The 21,281-nt window shown below is 45.2% G+C and overlaps 1 protein-coding gene and 1 long non-coding RNA gene across 4 annotated transcripts in view; one reads left to right on the top strand and one right to left on the bottom strand.

Annotated features, from left to right (window-relative positions):
- Window positions 1–2,007: 2,007 nt before the first annotated feature.
- The window catches only part of FGD5 (FYVE, RhoGEF and PH domain containing 5), a 124,014-nt gene continuing 104,740 nt past the window's right edge, over window positions 2,008–21,281 (bottom strand). For both annotated transcript variants that reach the window (XM_040491890.1, XM_040491891.1), the window contains exons 13-21: window positions 19,296–19,379; window positions 18,117–18,196; window positions 16,170–16,269; window positions 15,691–15,828; window positions 15,086–15,215; window positions 14,130–14,260; window positions 8,883–9,011; window positions 3,861–4,015; window positions 2,008–3,504 (exon numbers count right to left, since the gene is read on the bottom strand). In XM_040491890.1, the coding sequence (XP_040347824.1) occupies window positions 3,468–3,504; window positions 3,861–4,015; window positions 8,883–9,011; window positions 14,130–14,260; window positions 15,086–15,215; window positions 15,691–15,828; window positions 16,170–16,269; window positions 18,117–18,196; window positions 19,296–19,379 (984 nt within the window). In that variant the 3' untranslated portion in view covers window positions 2,008–3,467. The remainder of the gene's footprint in view (window positions 3,505–3,860; window positions 4,016–8,882; window positions 9,012–14,129; window positions 14,261–15,085; window positions 15,216–15,690; window positions 15,829–16,169; window positions 16,270–18,116; window positions 18,197–19,295; window positions 19,380–21,281) is intronic.
- On the top strand, window positions 12,463–20,036 carry LOC121041224 (uncharacterized). 2 transcript variants are annotated; one of them, XR_005795625.1, is made up of 4 exons: window positions 12,463–12,555; window positions 14,170–14,292; window positions 14,975–15,170; window positions 19,681–20,036. It is a non-coding gene; the product is annotated as an uncharacterized LOC121041224 (long non-coding RNA). The 2 variants fall into 2 exon arrangements; XR_005795623.1 differs by lacking the exon at window positions 12,463–12,555 and adding an exon at window positions 12,563–13,009.

Raw genomic sequence — 21,281 nt, 5'->3', positions numbered from 1 at the left:
AATCGGGCTGATACTGGACAATAGATTAGAGAAACCCAAAGAGCTTGGTTCTTAGGGACACTGTCTAATCCTCAAAGTGCCCTGCTTTTGGACTTCCTCTTGTAGAGTTAATTTCCTAGATGTTTAAACCAATTTGATGTTGGTTTCTTCTCACCTGCTGTTGAAAACAGACTTCTTCTTAGTGTGGATACCTCTGTCCTCTCAACTGACTGTCAATGTGTGCAAGCACAAAAACTGCCACAATTATAGAAGTCACAAAGCACAGGCTGAATGAACTAACAGAATGTACAAGCATGTTGTTGACTGTCTTGTAGCCGAACAAACTCGGGCTCCAGCTTGGTCCTACCACTCCTAGCCCAGGTGGCCTCAGTCCCCATTTAGGGCTTCAGTGTTTAGTGATGACATTTACACAGTTGAACAGAAGGCTGGGCTGGATGAGGAAAAAACTCTGACCTTGTTACCCTGCAGTGGTGGTAGCAGGGCTGTCGGTGTCCTTGGCACTGGCCCCGTGGCATACACCCAAAGGCTGCCCTCGGTCCACACCCACACATGGGTCCAGGCTGCATCCAAGGGAGAATGAGTGGTCAGCTGATCTGTCAGCCTGACCACAATTCAAAGCCTACTTCTGATATGTGAAAGAATTATTACCAGAAGCCAGGAACGCAACCAATGTCCCTGGACACTTTGTTTCTAGTGGGCTTTGTATTAGTAAGAATTCTACCTGCTTACTAAGACAAATCCAGGCTGGAAAAACATTGCAGGGAAGGTGGGAAGCTGCTAGAAAGTAAGTGCCTGCTTTCAGTGCAACTCCAGTTTCATAAAATTTGATTCCCAGAAGCAGGCAGAGGCCAACCGTGTAAAGGTCTGTGTGTTTTTTTGACCCATGTATGAAGAATTCAGGGAGAGGTCATTCAAAACAAATGGGGGGGGGGGTGGTGACCAAAGGGGCCCAGCCTGCCTGTGTCAGGCCCTCCTCAGTCCTGGTTTCTCTTTCTTGCTATTTTCATGGATAAGAAGGAAGGTCATTTTTTGCATATTGCCTTCATCTTGTAGTGTCACAGAGCAGGGCCCATGACTTATTTCACTTTGTACAATGCATGCTCTTTCCCACGGGTTTATGGTTTCCAGTCCGCTTTCTTGAGCGTTTGGTTTGTGCTTTGTCCCTGAACTCTTTGGAAAACTGTAATAGTGTCCGTGTGACTGGTGAAGACACCGAGGCTCGGAGCTACTGAAGCGAGTGAGTTGCCCAAGGCCTGCACGCTCTTATTTCTGGCCCATAGCCTGGCGCAGAACGGCTTCCTCCCTAGAAACACAGCCTTTGCAGGAGGCACACAGCAGAGGGGCTGTTCTGGGAGCAGGGGGCAAAGCACATACCATGGGGGCCTCAGGCAGTGTGGCCATGGCATCAAAGCTGGCCATTTCTCCAGCCTCTGGGCCCAGTGGAAAGGAGGAGGCCCCATGAACCTGTAAAATGGGCTGGACAAAGAAAAAGTCAGGGAAGGAACGACAAGCAAAATAGGCCAGTAGAAATCAGCTGAAATCAAAGAACCATGGGAAAGACAGGTAAAAGCAAGTGGCAGGCAAACCAAGTGGGTCCTTGCCCAGTCACACTGAGCTGTAGAGGAGCTTGGTGGCCCCTGACACTTTCTTTCATAAAACCAATTCAGTAGGTTTTCTGTATAACCCAGGTGGTTTTTATTAGGGTAACTACTCACTGAGAAATAAAAGCCCTATTACGTCTTGTTTATAGAGCATCAGAAATAGGATGTCATATGGTACAAGAGGCCTTCGGATGACTTCCAGATGCATAACTCTGCCCGGAGCTCAGACACTGACAATGGCCAGTGACACACAGCAGACTGCGGAAGCTCCCACTACCTGGTGCCGAAGTCTTGCTGTACTTTTCAAAGGCTCAGAGGCTCTAGAAGGCCCACTGAAATATGACGATGAAAATGGTTGCATTGGAATTGATCCCTCAAAAACTAATAAAAAGATCTGTCTAATCACTTAGTTTGAATCATTAATTGGATGTTTAATGCAAACATTTTAAAAGAGAAGTTGCAAACTAGGGGAAAAAATTCCCCTGAAAATATTTAATGTAAATAACTCCTTGAGATGGTACTTTTTACAAAAGGTTTGTCAGCAAATGCCTTTTTGTTTAGGGAACAGGGCAGCAGGAGGATGGGGACAGGACATCAGAAAATGATATGATTGTTTTCTATTTCGATGAGAGTAACAAGGAATCCCACCTGCCCTGCCCCCATTCTGCTTTATGTAGAAATTTGTCCAGCAAAATGAGCAGCGGTCATCAGCAGGAGGTGGCTGAACCCCAGGTGCCCAGAGAGTCTCTTCAAGCCACTACTTCTGTGCTCCCTCACTGTGTCCAGAGCCACCGGTCAAGTCCACTAATTCACCTTGTGACTGTATCTTTTTTCTCTTCCTATCTCTTTCTCTTCGGTAGTACAGCCGAAGGATAGCTGGAGGATAGCCGTGGTGAAAACAAGCACAGGTTCTTATAGACACAACGCTGTCAGCTCATGTTGGGTAGACACAGGAAGGCACACAATAAATTAAAGCAGACCCTATCTCTTCAGAGGCTTGCAGCGACCTACAGGGTGGGGGCTGGGTCTGCCAGCAGCCGAGCTTCCAGCACTGGTATAGTGTGAGGACCACCCCGGGAAGGAGGGGGTCCTTCCTTTATTAAGTCATATCGGTATACAGGTTGCATGATCAAATGGAGGAGAAAATCCTTGCCATCTTATTCAGTCCAGTGTGGCCTCCGCAGCGAGGAGGACCCCCTGCCCGGCCACCCGCCCCCACCCAGGCCAAGTGTCGCTCACCAGCCCACTTGGCAAGGTCCAGCCAGGTTTGCACAAATCACTTGTACATACTCTTGTTGAGAACTGGTGGCAAATTAGTCCACAGGGCTCCATCTGCTACTTACTTAAGTAAATCACTTGGAAAACATAAAACTGAAGGTTGTAGCTCAATAAAACAATAAAGTGCTTTCGACGAGGGTAGCTGTTATTCACCAGTTGTTTCTTGTTTCACCTGAGGCACTGATGTCAATGCTATGACAAGTGATCATGTTTACCACCAGTAAAAATTGTAAAAAGCTTGTTTCCACTAAAAAGCCTGCATTTCTAAGTACTGCATCGTACTTTTTCTATTGTTTCCATGTCTTCATGTTACTAAACTTGAACTCACTACTGGGTAGGGAAATAGTTTCTGCTGGGTTGGGGTGGAGTCGGGTGGGTGGAAAACACGAGAACAGAAAAGGAGCGGTTCATAAATATTCCTTAAGGGTTCCACTTGTGAAGGTGAGAGAGGGGGTTACAGCAAAAAAGGATTAGGCTCCATGCTGAATCCAGATGTGAGCCCCAATGAGTGGAGACACAGATCGACTTCTAGAAGGGTCCACATTATCAACCTAAGAGTTTATTCTGAGTCCACATGCTTGATAACTGCTATAACACACTTGCATCTTCCATGGCCTTGATCCACCTGTAAAACAGAGGAGAGGGAACATTTAGGTGTCATGGCTCTGCGACTCTGGTCACAGAACCTTTATGTGACTAGGTGGACTAGGTGACTATTACCTGAGGTCATATTCATATTTGTTGCCTAGCATTTAGCAAAAGGTCTGGAACACAGTGTAAAGCCTTGCTGAATCAATGCACGCCTGTATGAACGAATCATGATAATCTTAAAAAAAATCTCATGATCAGGAACAGATAGTTCCATTGCTGTGGCCCAAAGGGATTTGATGGAACAGGATGGCTGGAGCAGAGAGCATCCAAAGCCCTGGGTAGCAACTTGTTTCCTTCCAGAGGGAGAGGCAAGGATAGTTATTTGGGTACCTCTGAGCTGAATTGGTATCCTCTGCTTTGAAGCTATAAAATAGGGTTTTCTTGTGGTAGAGGTGAAAAATAGGTCCTACTTCACTGCTGCCCTCTTCCTTTTCTGGGGCAATGGTGAAACCGAGCAGGGGCATACTCTCCATGGCCACTGTGTCCTGCAGAGGGCAAAAGGGAAAACTGATAGTAAACACCACACAACACACAGTCAATTGCTTAGCATTTACCGTTACCTCTGATTTAAGATGCACGATGCGCTCTTCTGTGTAGGGCATGCTTTGGCAACTCTAGACCAGCCACGCACATACTCTTTACCCCTGATCCCGCCAGGACCAATCACGAGGAGGGAAAGAAACTTAACATTCTGTGACAGCCTATTAGGGCCCAGGCATTTTTATCTTTACATTATCATGCCGAATCTTTCACAACAATCATAGAAGGTGTCACTCCTGTTCTAAGAGGAAACTGAGGCTCAGAGAAGGTAAATAACTCCCCAAGACTAATTACACAGTTTAGTAAGGGGCTGAGCCAGAACTTGGGACTCATGACCACCTTCTAACACTGCGTTCTTCAGGCTGACTCGAATAGTCAGTGACTCTGTTTTCCGTTAGTACTTTCGATAACATACCCTGTACTCATTCCCCCATGCCCTCATTCACAATGCCTCAATATGGAGCACTCAGGGTGTCTGTCCTATCAACTTGCTAAAAATTTCATGACATGTACACAGAGAACATAAATGGATCTTAAAATCACAGTGCTCAGAGGAAAAAGGTTTATATATATAGAGATATGTTCATACATACATATTTATATAAAAATACGTTCTCATAAAATACTTTATTAAACCATACAAAAACAGATATAATTAGCTAAGCAATTAGTTAAAATATAATTAGCTAAGAAGGCTGTGGGAAGAGAAGGAGGGGGAGCTGAGGTTGTATATAAAAGGGAATCAGTTTTCAAAGACTGCTGGACCAGAAAAAGAATCTGACAAAATTCAATATCGATTCATGATTAAAAAAAAAAACCTCCGCAAACTAGGATTAGAAGGGGACTTCCTTAATCTGAGGGCATCTTTAAAATAACTACAGCTAACATCTTACTTAAGAGTGAAATACTGAATGCTTTTCCTCTAAGATTGGGAATAAGGCAAGAGGGTACTCGCTCCCACCAATTAAATTCAAAATTATACTGGAGTTCCTAGCCATTGCAGTACAGCAAGAAGAAGAAAGACATAAAGATAAGAAAAAGAAGTTAAACGATCTATGCTTGCAAAGGGCGTGTTTGATTATAAAACAACTACTAGAACCAATAATTTAGCAAGGTCACAGCATAATCATTTTTTTTTATATCTGTGTACTAGCAGCAAGTAACTAGCAAATAAATGCCATTCAATATAGCATCCAAAAAGAAAAACAACAAAGTAGCATCTAAAAAATAAAATAGGAATAAAGTTAACAAAAATGCAAGAACAGAAGTATAAGATCTCTATACTAAAACTCCAAAACATAAAAGGAAAAATTAAAGAACTACATACATGAAGATTTATACCATGTTCATAGATTTGAAGATTTAATATTGTTAAGATGCCAATTCTCCCCAAGTTGCTTCAACAATCCCCGTCATAATCTTAGGCTTTTTGGTAGAATTGACAAGTTTACATGGAAACACAAAATACCTAGAATACTCCAAACAATCTTTAAAAAGAAAAATGTTGGAGGCTTATGCAACCTGACTTCAAGACTTACTATAAAGTTCTAGTGATTAAGGTAGTAAGGCAGTGGCATAAGAATTGGTAAATATTATCAGTGAAACAGAATAGAAAACCCAGAGATAGGTCCAAATGTATTTAGCCATTTGATATTTAACAAAGGGACCAAATAATCCTATAAGGAAAGGAAAATCTTTTTTAATGAGTTGTGCTCAAATAACTGGATATCCATTTGGGAAAAAAATGAACCTCAACTCCTATCTCACACCACACTCAATAATTAATTTCAGATAGACCTCAGTGTAAAAACTGAAACATTAAAGTTGTCAGAAGCAAATATGGGGAACAACTTGTGACCTGCAGACAAAAGTTTCTTATGATATGAAAAGCAATGGCCATAAAGGAAAATACTGATAAATTTGGTTAAGTTTAAAACTTCTGTTCATCAAAACAACAGAACAAATTCATTCATTAAGAAAATGCACAGGCAAGCCAAAAACAGGGAGAGAATGTTCACAAAACATTTATCTGACAAAAGACTGGTATCCAAGATATGTAAAGAACTCCTATAACTCACTAAGAAGAAGACAACCTACTTAAAAACTTGTCTAAGAGATCTGAACAGACACTTCTCAAAGGGAAATCCATAAATAGCCAATAAGCACATTAACAATATCATTAGTCATTATGGAAATTTAAACTAAAACCACACTGAGATACTAGTAAATTAAAGACTGACAATACCAAGTGTTGACAAAGATGTGGAACAACCATAAATCTCACATGTAAATGTGAGGGGGATGTAAAATGGTAGATAATTTTGCAAAAGGTCTGTAATTTCTGATAAACCAAACATATACCTTCCTATGATCCAGAAATTCCAATTGTAGGTGTCTACCCAAGTGAAATAAAAAAACCTATTTTCACATAAAAATCTGTATATAAAAGTTTAAAGTGGCTTCATTCATTACAACCCAAAACTGGAAACAACCCAAATGTCCTTCAACTGATGAGTGGGAAAACAAATGGTGATGTGTTCACAACATGGAATACTACTCAGTATAAAATGTAATGACCTATTGCTGTATTCAAAAACACAGGTGAATCTCAAACACATCATGCTGAATGGAAGAAATCACATTTGTATGAGATTCCATTTATATGAAGATCTGAAAGAGATAAAACTAATCTCTGGTGGAAGGGAATGAGGTGGGGATACACAGGTACATGACAGGGGTTCACGGTAGTATAGACAGTGAAAACTGGCTATCCGTTTTATCAAACCTTTTTTCTTTGATGGAATTTGAGAGCTTAGTGCTATCAGTGATATGACCTTACTAAGAAATTGTACAAGTTCCTCTCTATAGAAAAAACTACTTTGGAAGCATACTTAAAATCCACCTATCAACTTAGCAGGGGGGGGGGGGGGCGCCGGGGGGGCTCAGTTGGTTAAGCATCTGACTCTTGATTTCAGCTCATGTCATGATCTCGAGGTTTGTGAGATCAAGCCCTGCATCAGGCTCTGTGCTGCCAGTGCAGAGCCTGCTTGGGGTTCTCTCTCTCCCTCTCTTGCTGCCCCTCTCCTACTCCCCCTGCTCTCGAAATCAATAAACATGAAAAAGATTAAAAAAAACAAACTTAGGGTGTCACTTCCATGACAACTGTTGCTCATGACCTAGAGACTCTGGCTTTTCCATTCTCACACAGGACTCACCTCTATTTGGTGGTTATTTAATCATCACTGGCCTTTGTTCACCTGTCTAAGTCTGCATTTCTTCGCAAAGAGTGTTCCACGGGATGGAATGGTTCCACAAGACGCTCCATGAGGAAGGGCCCATGGTCAGGCCAGCTTGGGAAATCTCCTTATTTCAGAGACCCACAGCTCTCCTTGGTACATTAGAGATTCTGAGAAGTACTCCTGTGAGGCAGTCCCACGAACTGCCTACTCAAGGTTCCCTCAGAACCCAGTTTTTTAGAGAACTCCTGTGAGCGTCCTGCGCAATACCTACTTTGGAAGATGCTCTGGGCTGCAAGTGGACATCGTATCACATTTCAGTTTGTTCTGGAAAGATCAAAATTTTCCCTAGCTCAAAAATCCTCTGCTCCTCTACGGACATGTCAGTGAGGGCTTGGCTCACACAGCACCTGAGTCACTCAGACTACAGTGGGTACCCCCTCCGAGCCTGTCTGTGTCCCTCCTAGCCTCTGGGATTCCCTGAGGAAGGAGCAGGCTGCAACCATCACAGTTGCAGGTCTTTTGTGAGAGAAACTTTATGCCCTGAAAAAGGAAGTGCCCTCTGCACACTGGCCAGCATCGGGGAGGGGGCGGGGGGCAGGGGCAGGGTAGAAAGGCCAGCTTTGTGCTGATGTGAACATCCTCCTGGGGTAAAGCACACACCCTCTGCAGCAAATCACATTCAAGTCCCATTTTCTTTCTTGCTTTTTTTTAAAATTATTATTAATTTATTTTTGAGAGAAAGAGAAAGAGAGCAGGGGAGGAGCAGAGAGAAAGGGGGAGAGAGAGAATCCCAAGCAGGCTCTGTGCTGTCAGTGCAGAAATCAAGAGCCGGATGCTTAACAGACTGAGCCACCCAGGTGCCCCTAAGACCAATTTTCAGAGCGGGTTTAGCCCATGGAAGCCACCAGATGGTGAGGCCTGGACATGGAAATCTTCCAAACTATCCTACAGAATCAGCCTGGGTCAAGACCAGACAGCTCCCTGCTGTATAACCATAGCCCACACCTGTCTACTCTGGAAGCAAGCTTCACTCCCAAGGCCCTCTCTCCTACATTTTATAAGACATAAAGGTAAGATGATCTATAAAAACAGAAACTTAAGTTTTATTTGGTACAAGTGTTACCATGAAGCAGTGTAGCTCTCTGATAAAAGAAATGCACGGAGCAAAAAGTGTGGTAGCTTTCTCTAAGCTGTTGAGTTCTGTCCCAAACAACCAGGTGGAGAGCAGAAAGCAGCCTGTTCTTATAGAGTGCTTGGCTTGTGCTGGATGCTGGGCCTGTGACATTCAAACCACCTGGGTGCACACACAGGTCTGCACACTGTACTGCCTTATCTCCATGGAGGAATGGTCAATTCTTTAGATCTGGAACCAACACGTGGTTGGGTATCCACAGCAGCACTCAGCACATGGTATTGCTCGATACAGACTTGAATGACATGGGAACAGCATCCCGGCCTCACATGGCCCTGCAGGTGACGGGGTGTCGTGCATGCCCAGATGGACATTCTGAGGCGTGAGCTTAACCTGAGGGCCGTCACAGATGAGAAGAGAGAAAGCAAGAATCGCCACTACCTCACTGGCCATATAGGTGTAGAGCACTTTGCCTTTGATGACGAACCAGAGCTTCTTCCAGTGCCTCTTGCCTTTCTTGCACCGGTTGAGATAGCCACTGATGGCAGAGCCCTCTCCGGAGGCGGCCACCTGACAGAAGGGAAGCAGAGTGGTCAGGACAGCAGGTGGTAGGCATAGTTCAGACAGAGCTAAAGTGACACTGCAAACCAGTTGGCAGAGAGTGTTTATACTGCTTTGAAATCTGAGACTTGGATGAGGTCTCAGGATACATCCAGTACCTCAAAAGCAGCAAAACAGTACCAGGGATTAAGACAGGATTTACTGAATGCACCCAGGAAACACAAGAGTCAAAAACAGCCTTCGGGAGTGCTGTCCCGAGTGGTGTTGCAGATTCTTGGCTCCCTCTCCCCAGTTCCCAAGCCCCCAAAACATGAAACTGCAGATATTTGAGGGAAAGGTTCTTCCCTCTAAAACTGATTCTTATAAGAGTTAATACCTATTCTTGTCAAACTAGTCCAAAAAACAGAAAAGGAAGGAAAATTCCCAAATTCATTTTACGAGGCCAGCATTACCCTGACATCAAAACCAGATAAAGACACCACCAAAAGAGAGAACTACAGGCCAAATGTCTCTGGTGAATATAGATGCAAAAATCCTCAACAAAATACTAGCAAACCGAATCCAACAATATATTAAAAAAATCATTCACCACAATCAAGTGGGATTTATTCCTAGGTTTTAAGGGTAGTTCAACATTTGCAAGTCAATCAACACAATACATCACATTAACAAAATAAAAGAACAAGAACCATACGATTAGTTCAATAGATGTGGAAAAAGCATTTGACAAAGTACATCTTTTCATGATAAAAACCCTCAACACAGTAGGTTTAGAGGAAACATGCCTTGACAAAGGCCACATGAAAAACACACATCTAGTGTCATCCTAAGTAGGGTAAATTGAGAGCTTTTCCTTTGTGGTCAGGAACAAGACAGGGATGTCCACTCTCACTACTTCTATGCAACATAGTACTAGAAGTCCTAGCCATAGCAATCAGATAACAAAAAGAAATAAAAGGGATCCCAACTGGGGTGCCTGGCTGGTTCAGTCAGTGGACCATGTGACTCAATCTCAGGGTCATGAGTTCAAGATCCATGTTGGGTGTAGAGATTACTTACAAAAAAAAAAGTATCCAAATTGGCAAGGAAGAAATAAAACTTACACTATTTGCAGATGACATGATACTATACATAGAAAACCCAAAAGACTCCACCAAATACCTGCTAGAAATGATAAAATAAATTCAGTAAAATTGCAGGACACAAAATCATTGTATAGAAATCTGTTGCATGAGAAATTAAAGAATCTCATTTACAATTTACTATTGCATCAAAAATAATAAGATACTTAGGAATAAACCTAACAAAAGAGATTAAAGACCTGTACTCTGAAAACTATAGAATAATGATAAAAAAATTGAAGAAGACACAAAGAAATGGGAAGACATTCCATGCTCATGGATTAGAAGAATAAATATTGCTAAAATGTCTATACTACCCAAAGCAATCTACACATTTCATGCAATCCCTATCAAAATATCACAGACTTAGAACAAACAATCCTAAAATTTGTATGGAACCACAAAAGTCCCCAAATAGCCAAAGCAATCTTGAAAAGGAAAAGCAAAGCTGGAGGCATTGCAATTCCAGACTTTGAGTTATATTACAAAGCTGTAGTCATCAAAAAAGTATGGTACCGGCACAAAAACAGACAACATAGATCAATGTAACAGAATAGAAACCCCAGAAATGAGCCCACAACTATATGGTCAATTAATCTTTGACAAAGCAGGAAAGAATATCCAACAGGACAAAGACTGTTTCTGTCAGCAAATAGTGTTGGGAAAACTGGATGGCAACATGCAAAAGACTGAAACTGGATCACTTTCTTACACCACACACAAAAATAAATTCAAAATGGATAAAAGACCTAAATGTGAGACAGGAAACCATCAAAATCCTAGAGGAGAACATAGGCAGTAATTTCTTTGACATTAGCCATAGCAACTTCTTTCTAGGTATGTCTCCCGAGGCAAGGGAAACAACAGCAAAAATAAACTATTGGAGTTATTTCAAAATAAGAAGCTTCTGCACAGCAAAGGAAACAATCAATAAAACTAAAATACAACCTACTGAATGGGAGAAGATATTGTAAATGACATATCCAATAAAGGGTTAGTATTCAAAATATATAAAGAATGTATACAAATCAACACCCAGAAAACAAATAACCCAATTAAAAAATGGGCAGAAAACTTGAACAGACATTTCTTCAAAGAAGACATACATGTGGCCAACAAACATGTGAAAAGATGTTCATTATCACTTACCATCAGGGAAATTCAAAACAAACCCACAATGAGATAACATCACACACCTGTCAGAATGGCTAAAATCAACAACACAAGAAACAACAGGTGTTGGCAAGGATGTGAAGAAAGGGGGACCCTTGTGTACTGTTGGTGGGAATGAAAACTGGTACAGCCACTCTGGAAAACAGAATGGAGGTTCCTCAAAAAGTTAAAAATAGAACTATCCTACCATCTATCAATCACACTAGAGGAATGGATAAAGAAGTGGTATACACATACAATGGAATATTAGCCATGAAAAAGAACGAAATCTTGCCATTTGCAACAACATAGATGGAGCTAGAGAGTATCATCCTAAGTGAAATAAGTCAGAGAAAGACAAATACCGTACGATTTCATTCATATGTGGAATTTAAGAAACAAAACAAATGAGCAAAGGGGGAAACAAGAGACAAACCAAGAAACAGACTCTTAACTACATAGAACAAACTGATGGTTACCTGAGGGGAGATGGGTAGAGGAATAGGGGAGATAGGTGATGGAGATTAGGAGGGCACTGGTCATGAGGAGCCCCAGGTGTTGTATGTAAGTACTGAATCACTATATTGTATACCTGAAACTAATATTACGCTGTAAACTGGAATTTAAAGAAAAACTTAAAAAAACTCCACACATACATGTTCAAAACATTGATTCTTATACTTTTAAGCTTATCTCTTATACTAAAAGGATAAGAGGATGGATCTTAAAGATGGATCCTCTTTTTAATGTTTACTTAAAAGGTCTGCCTAATGGGGAATGTTAACTCCTGTTGTTATTAGAAGCAGTACTTGTCTGTTGCACAGTCTCTCTGTGGAGGTTCAGAACACAGGTGTAAAGTAATACCAGTCTGGGGCTCCAGTCCAGGTTCTCCCAGTTATTTGATGGGCAATGTGGGCAATTACTTCTTTGAAGTCTCAGTTTCACTGTTATTAAAACTGGGATTAAATGACACAAGACAGGTGCCTGACAGGTATAGTGCCTGGCCTACAGGAACTGCTCATAAATACCAATCTTACTATTGGAGAAAGAAGGTCAGGTTTGGAAATAATTTAATCTGACTTTCCCATTTTACAGATGGGCCTGGAGGCATGGAGGTATCTACCAAAGGTCAAATCCCTACCTAGTTGAAGAGAAGATAAGAACTTGGATCTCTTGGCAAGTACTCTGAAGGTCGATGAACTTTACTGAAGGGAAAGGAGGCCACCACCAGCCTGGGCTGTTTTGAGAAGTACCAGGAAAGGAGTCTGTCTCCGCCACAGGTTCCAAGACTCCTAGAACCAGACACGAGCTTTCTCTCCTGGCACTTGCCCTGTTGAGGCAGCTCATAGAGTGAGGAAAGGCAGAGTAGACAGAACACATTGGAAGAAACCGATTCTGCAACCTCCCTTTCTGGCAGATGCTCAGGAGGCAGCATTTCTGCAGACTTTCTCATGGGGAGTAGGGCTTGCTGCAGAGATGGTGCTCCTGGGGGAAGGGGACAGGGCAGTGGGGGGTAGGGTGGGGCACATTTCTCCTGGGGCTGCTGCAAATCCCACTAAGTGTAATCTTTGCTGGATAATAACAAGGTTGTCACTTTAAGCAAAAATTACTAAAGGGCTGGCTGGGGCACCAGCATCAGAGCTGCTCGACTCTGGAAGGCTAAGAGCAGTGGTTCTCAAACTCTGTGCCCGTGGAACACTCGGGTTCTGTGAGCCACCACAGAAGGAGTGAGAGGTGATCTTTTCTAATTACTGGAAAGGGATGACTTACAACCACACGATGTAAAACGTGTGAGATCTGCATGTGTCAGCAAATGTGGAATGATAGTTAAGAGAAATTAAGTGTGAAAATGTACAGAAGATTTAGTACAATTTGTTGTATTTCGGGTAAAAAAAAAAAGAGGATCTATGAATGTGCATCTTTATTATGTATATGCATTAAAATTTCTGGAAGGATCGATAAGAAACTTCATGGTTACTTCTGGGGGTGGTGGGACTGGAGGAGTTCAGGGAGGGAGAGAAACACGTACGTTTCATCAGGTATTCCTTTGTGTTCTGAAAAAAATTTTTTTACCACGTGTTATTCTCAAGATTTTTAATATGCAAAGGTATTAAGTTAATGAATAGAACAGTACCTCTTTAAATATTTCATACCCTAACACTTCTTAAAACCCTTGCCACCAGCTACTCAATAATGAATATTAATGCAAAAACTTGGAAACAGCTGATCATGCTCTTTTGACAGCTTGTATATTCACGGGCACACATTTGTTTGTGGTTGTGATCAGAATATAAACATAGAATCTGGCCCTCCTTACAGAACAGACTTGAGTTTAACCAATGGTGAGGTTTCCTGCACAGAGTCCCACACCCTCCAGGAGGCTCAGCACCTGAGGCCATTTGGGACCCACAGGCTGAGTGGATGGCACAGTTCCAAGGGCCTGCCGGGGAGGGCGAAGTCAGGACTGTAGCTGTTTTAGTCAGAAGAGTACCAGTGATCTGTGCACCACTGCTGGGGACCTGACCTGGTCCAGGCTATGTGACAGGAAAGAAAGTAAGGAGAAAAAAAGAAACACTAGGGGAGAAGGGGAGAGAGGAATGGGAAAGGCTTCTAGCACCATCCAAAACCATTTGGGGTCCTGCCTTCTGCCACCAATCAGACATGTTCTCAGTCACGCCCAGAAGACAGGCCCTGTTAGTGGTGAGTTACTCCTTGTAGCTAGAATGTCTCATGTTAGGAATTCTCTTTGTCCTGTAAAGTTCAGTCAGCCTGGGGCAGGTTCTGACCCTGTCCGAGGAAGGCCATGAACCTTCTAAATCCCTTGCCTCCCACACAGGCAGTCTACCTGCCTTACCTCAGTCAGGGCTGAAGGAACTTTCTTCTGCTTCTTGAAGGTTGAGGGGTTGATGCTGTGGAAGACGGACGAGAAGGCACTGCTCGAGAAGCGTGGGGAGGACAGGGGAAAGCTCATGCTCACGGGCCGCTCTGTAACCAAGACAAGCCATGGAGGAATGGAGGTGAGTGTCCATGCAGACAGGCATGCATCTTGCTTTGGAATGCCAATTCCTGTAAAATTAGAGCTCCTGGTCCCTCCTGCGATGGAAATCAGCTTCATGATGGGGGTTAGGTGTGAGCAGAAGAACAGGCACACTCTATCTACTGACACAAAGGCCACGGGAGCCAAGAAGGAAGGCTTTTTCTGGGTGCTGGCCATCCCTTCTTCACCTGGGCTGTCCTCTGTGATGGCCTCGGGGGGCTCCAGAGAGGAGAAATCTTTGGTTTTAGGTCCAGGATACACTTGCTGTCCCTCTGGCCTGACCCTGCTTGGACAAAGCCTGGACCCTGAGCACAGTCTCTCAAGGGCTAGCACAGCTTCCCCAGGTTCCTTTCTCAGTCAAAGAGCCCTCAGCCCTTCCCTGATCCACAACTCCTCTGCTATCCGTCTTACAATCCTTATCCTGAAAAAGTCCCATAGAACACAGGCCTACAGAACATTTTCAAAAAGAGGGCCGCTATGGCAAAGTAACCATGAGTCACCACGCCTACCGTCCCCTTCACAGAGATGCACTGACCCAGCGTTTCCCAAGCTTAGCTGTCTGCAGAACACTTCCTCTGGCAGTGCCTATTGATTTATTGTGGAACCACTATTTTGGGAAATGGTCCCCCAGGTATGGTTTAAATCCCTCTTTCTTCCTTCAGGACTGCTTTTGTTCTGAGCCTCCCCAGAAAAGTAGTTTCAGGCACCAACCACGGGCCGGCGAGAAGCCACGTGGGCCACCTGGAAGAACGGAGATGGTGTCCCCAGGTTACCTCTCATCATGCCTGGGACATCCCCGCCCCTCTTCTTCAGCTCCCCATAGCAGCCATCACAGACCTTGGCCATCCGGTCCTTGAGGTACTTCAGGGGGTACTTGTTTCTCGAACAATTCCGGCACACGATCTGCAGGCCCAGTTGGGGACACACATTGGAATGGTTCTCACCCTCTGCATGTGCAGAGGGCCAGCATCCCCTCCCCTCTGCCAACCCCCCCCACCCCACCTCTCCAGGGACCCCGTGTTCTGAGCACAGAACTGTGTCGGATCGCCCTGCTTTTCCATTGTGAAGGTACAGAGTTTCTGTGCAAGTGTTTTTATCAGTTTTTCTGATGAGTCCTTAACTAGGACATGATACGTTTTCTCCTGGGACAATAACCATGTGTGCTATGGTTGTCTTTTGGGAGTACGGTGGTATAGTGAAATGGGATTTGGAGCCCTGGTTTGAGACTATCAGTAAAATGGGTATTAACAATCTCTACCTCGCAGGGTTGGTGTGAAAACACCCTTCCCTGGGCCTGACACTCAGTAGCTGCTGGATATCCCTGACAGCCAACCCCACACGACTCTATGTACACACTCACCCAGGTGAGGTGACTCACCTTGCCACAGGCGTGGCAGTGATGACGCCTCAGGGTGAGGGAGAAGTCACAGCCACAGTTCATGCACATCATAACATGTGTGACAGGCACCAGGGTGGGGGGCCTCTCCCCCAAGCTGACCCCCAGCCTCTCCCGTATCTGGAACAAAGGAATCGGGTGAGCAATGTGGTCAGGAGATAGCTAGATGGGTGCCCTCTTTCCTGTGCAGGATGTGTACGTGTAGGGTAGATCCTAATTCTACAACCCCCTCCACCGCATGGTGGCTTCCAGGATCCTAACCTTGGGTCAGAAACAGAGCCAATGGGAAGTGCTGTATTTGGGCTGCACAGTGACTGCCTGGCTGTGGGGGAAGTGTGGTGGGAAGGGAAGGAGAAGGGGTGTGATGGAAGGAGCTGAGAGCCCTCCTGGGTGTATGGGTGCCCAGGGAAACCCAGGGCTGGGAGACTGGCATCAGGTGGGTCTCAGGGCCCTCCACTCACCTCCACGCTGTGGTGAAAGGCAGCCAGAGCCTGGGCCTTGTAATCCTCAGGGAGGGCTCTACTCAGACAGCTGTGCCATTCATCTCGCTCAGCACAGGAGCTGTGGACACAAGCTGGCATGAACAAGGCATGCAGGTGTGCACGGCGGCTCTGCCTCTGCTTCTCAGTGTAGATCAAGTCCCCCCACGTTTCCCCTGGCTGTGCCTGTCAGTGTCTGAAATCCCACCGAGCACTGGCCACCTGCCAGATCAGCCTAGGATCATAACTCAGTACCTCCATCTACTAGAAGGGTGGCCAGGGCATGCTAGCTGTCCTCTGGGCCTGCTTCTTTACCTGTAAATGGCACTGTCAACACTATCCCTCTAACTCCCAGTACTGTTGTGGGAAGAAATGACATGTGGGACATGGGTGGACTTTGTTAATGGCAAAGCACCATGCAAAAGCAGGGGCATTAGGAAGATGTAGAGAGTCCCACACTTGAGGAGGGACAGGGGACAGGGTGCAGAGGGCTGTGTACATAGGGAGGGGATGGCTAGGTGAAGTTGGAAAATATCAACATCCTCGTCTCTTCATCTTCCTCCTCATTTTCCCACATAGCTTCCCAGACACCCCCTCCCCAACAAGATGACTTCCCAAATTCCCACTCCACACCCTGCCCTTCAGGGTTGCCTGAGCTTTGAGCTCTGCCCCAAGAGGCAGAGTGGTGGAAATTCTCCCAGGACCCACTAGGTGTCGCTCCCACCTTGCGTAAGTGTGTGGTCTGCCCCAGGAAAGCCAGGATAAGGCATCCCTTTGGCCTGGGAAGGAGGGACGGGGGTAGGGGGTGGGTAGGGTGGCGATGGGGTCAGAGGAGGTGCCTGAGACCGGGCAGGTGCCCAGTGCATGCTACTCGTGTCATCAACACTTAACTATTACTGCAGTTATGCTCTACGTTGTAATTGGTACACAACTCTCCCGCCCTTAATGTGAGCTTCTCCCTGAGCACATCAAGGTTTAAATCTGTGTCCTCAGCACAGGGCCTGGCACTGAGGAGTGGCTAATAAATGCTAAATGAGCAAATGCATCTGCATGAGAACGTGATGTGCACTACGCCACACAGAGGGCATTGCTGCTTCCTGCCAGGGTCACATATCAGCTGTGAGGGGAGACACCCATGCCTTGGTGACCCTGTCTCAGCCCCCACAGTGGCCCCAGCAGAAGCCACACCTCCCTGGTTTCTGAGCCTAGAGAGCTGGAGCTGGCCTTGCCCTGAAAGAGGGAGGGGGAAGCTCTTTTGCTGCCCATAGTGAGTGAGGCAGGGTCCCTGGGCAGCCTGAAGGCCTGGAGAAAACACAAGACCCTTCTGAGAAAAAGGCCACACCCCCAAACCAGGGAAAGGCAAATGATGAATGCTCACTCATTATGTTTTTCTCTCAATCTCCGGGCATGAAAGCCTAAAAGCTGACCACTTTATGAACTAAGGTGCACAATGCGTTTTTTGCTCACCTTAACTTCTTTACTTGCATTACTGTAAAGACCCAATCAATAATCCATAGACATTTACAAACATGAGATATTGTTATTATTGTATTTAAAAGAAGAGGCTTAGGGGCGCCTGGGTGGCGCAGTCGGTTAAGCGTCCGACTTCAGCCAGGTCACGATCTCGCGGTCCGTGAGTTCGAGCCCCGCGTCAGGCTCTGGGCTGATGGCTCAGAGCCTGGAGCCTGTTTCCGATTCTGTGTCTCCCTCCTCTCTGCCCCTCCCCCATTCATGCTCTGTCTCTCTCTGTCCCAAAAATAAATAAACGTTGAAAAAAAAAATAAAAGAAGAGGCTCTAAAAAATAAGTCCTTAGACCCAAAATAATACCAAATAGAAATGACTCATTCAGCTTGTTATTCCAAACTTTAACACCTATAAAATCCTGTGTCCCTATCCCCCAGACCCTCCCTCTACCCACTTCCCCATACCTGGCAGATAGAGTCAGGCAGGACTGGGAAGTCTCAATCTTTAGGGCATAGGGCACTTTCTCCATCACAGGGCGGCTGACCTGGAAAATCAAAGCAGCCCCTCAGGGCAGGGGCAGGGAGGGGCAACCATAGACTGGATTCTTTTCTTGGTCCTACCACTGTCCCTCTCTGAGCCTGAGTTTCCTCATCTGCAAAGGGTAAACTTTTGTTTGATGGTACAGGGTGTGTGTGTGTGTGTGTGTGTGTGTGTGTGTGCGCGCGCGCGCGTCTGTGGAGAGGGGAGTGCCGGCTCCAACTGTGTGGTCTGTAGGCACCCATCCACCCCTAAGAAAGTGGGTATGCACCTAAAAGGATTGAAAGCGGGGTCTCAAAGTGATCCCCGTATACCATGTTCATAGCAGCATTATTCACAATAGCCAAAAGGTGGAAGCAACTCAAGTGTCCATCTATGGATGAATGGAAAAACAAAAATGGTCTATATGTACAACAGAATATCATTAAACCATAAAAAAGTAAGGAAATTCTGACACAGGCTGCAACATGAACTCACCTTGAGGACACTGTGCTGAAATGGGCCAGTCACAAAAAGACAAATACTGTATGATTCTACTCATGTGAATTATCTAGAGCAAATTCCTAGAGACAGAAAGTAGGATGGTGGGTGCCAGGGGTAGGGGGCTGGAGGAATAGGGAGTTAGTGTTCAATGGGGAGAGTTTCATCTAGGGATGATAAAAAAGTTCTATAAATGAATGGTAGTGACGGTTGCACAACAGTGTGAATGTGCATAAGGCTGCTAAACTGTATGCTTAAAAATGGTTAACAGGTACATTTTATGTTATGTATATTTTATCACAATTTAAAAAACTTTGCCATACCCCCACTTTGTTTCCTCCCTCCAAGGGTTTCCTTATGAATTGCCCTTTTTTTAGGATGCCTTTTCCTCTTCCCCATCTGTCCAAATATTATCTACCATAAGGGACTCAGTGCCCCTCCTCCAGGTAGTCCTCCTACCCTCTCCCCTCTCCTGCTGTAACCCACAATATAACGCTGTTTCCTTGGGGCTGCCTCTTCCCACTGGTCCCACTGGTATGTGGGCTCCTAGAAGCGGGGATGCTATCTCTCCTCCCCTGGGGTCTCCCTCCACCCACCCAACAGGGTGCTTAACACCAAGCATTTACCTTCATGCTGGCCATTGACAACGTGTTCTTCAGCCGGTACTTCCCATCTTTCTGGGGATACGTGTATAGGAGCACATCACTCATCTGGGGAGAAGGAAATCCCATCAGACGTGTCTTGACCCCAGAAGGCAACGTAGGCTGTGTCCTGGAGGATCACTGACCTCTGGGGAGCAGAGGCATCCTGCATTCCCCAGTGACCCCCCACAGGAGAGCATAACCACTCTGAGCTAAAATGTGAGTCCTTTCCCTGAAATTCCACTCCTAGGTAGAAACTTAAAGAGGAAATAAATGCAGATGTCCACAAAAAGTCAAGTGCAGGAATGTTCACAGAGGCTTTATTCATAGGAGCCAAATAGTGGAAACGACCCAAATGTCTACTCAACAGGCGACTGCATCAAAGAACCAGGTAGCACTGTGGAGTACTACGTAGCAACCAAAAGGAACTGATGGTACACACGACAGCATGGGTGAATTTCGAAGACATGCCAAGTGAAAGAAGCCAGACACAGAGGAGGATACACTGCTTCATAACATTTATATGAAGTACCAGATGAGGCAAAGCTAACCTGTAGTGATGGAAATTAGGCCAGTGGTTGCCCGAACAGGGGGTGGAGGAAGTGAGTGCTAAGAGGCACAGGTGAACATTCAAGAAATATTCTGTATCTTGGAGCGCCTGGATGGCTCAGTCGGTTAAGCGCCGACTTTGGCTCGGGTCGTGATCTCACGGTTCGTGGGTTCAAGCCCCACATTGGGCTCTGTGCTGTCAGCTCAGAGCCTGGAGCCTGCTTGGGATTCTGTGTCTCCCTCTCTCTCTGCCCCTCCCCAGCTCACACTCTGTTTCTCTCTCCTTCAAAAATAAATAAACATTAAAAAAAAAAAAAAAAGAAATATTCTGTATCTTGATCCAGAGGGTGGTTACACAATGATACACATTAGTCAATAGGCAGATATATACACTTAAGATTGATGCATTTTACTCTGTAAATGAAGACTCCATAAAGTATAGTCAAAGAAGGAAGAGAGAGAGGGAGGGAGGAAGCTCCTTGAGCATAGAAAGTTGGTGGGTCCTGGTCACTGGTGTACCTCCAGTGACCACAGTAGGTACTCAATTAATATCTGCTAACTGAACAATTGAAGCTCCTTGCCCCCATGCAAGGCAGACCAGAAGGAACATAGTGCAAGTCCCCTCACCTCCTTAGGGGAGAGCATTTCTGTTTAGCTAAAAGGTTTATAGTTTGAAAAGACACGTCAATCTTCACTCTGCTCTGTAGCAGCTGTGTGACTGTGGACAGGCCATTTCTCTCTCTCTGAGCCCCAGCTTCCTCCCTGCAAAGAAGGGGTCATTGCTGCCCCTACCATATTACAGATGCCGAGACAGAGAATGGCCCCAGTGAGCCCACTGTATGTAGGAGCCAGTGTAAACTAGGGGTGTTGCAAGGACTGAACAGGACAAGGCATCTAAGGGGCTGAAACAGAGCAAGAACTCAGGATTAGCACTTCCTCTCCCTGTAGAGAGTCTGCTGAGGGAGGGAAAAGAATAGATGAGGCTTCCTGCCTCCAGCTCTTAGGATCCCAACATCCCAATATGCCAACAAGAGCAGTGTGGGACACCTGGCTTGGACACAGAGCCGCTGGGTGGACTCAGGCAAACCCTTCCTCTCTCTGGACCTCACTGTCTCTAACCAGAGTTGGGAGTAGACCAGGAGCCAGAAAACTTTTAATAAAGGGCTAGATAGTAAATATTTAAGTCTTTGCAGGTCATACAGTTTCTGTCACAACTATTCAACTCAGTCATTGTAGCCCAAAAGCATTCACAGACAATCCACTAACAGATGCATGAGACTGTGTTCCCATAGACCTTTATTAACAAAAACAGGTGTCAGGCTGACCCCCAGATCAGAGGAACCTTCAAAGACCCTTTCAGCTCTGCCCTTCTAATAATGACAAGAGCTACTGTCCTACTGGACGCTCACTCTGTGCCAGCTC

The sequence above is a fragment of the Herpailurus yagouaroundi genome, unplaced genomic scaffold (genome assembly GCF_014898765.1).
Source record: "Herpailurus yagouaroundi ecotype Mexico unplaced genomic scaffold, PumYag 183, whole genome shotgun sequence".
Classification (NCBI taxonomy): domain Eukaryota; kingdom Metazoa; phylum Chordata; class Mammalia; order Carnivora; family Felidae; genus Herpailurus; species Herpailurus yagouaroundi.
The sequence above is the reverse complement of the archived record's forward strand: the minus strand, read 5'-3'. Positions and strand labels throughout refer to the sequence as shown.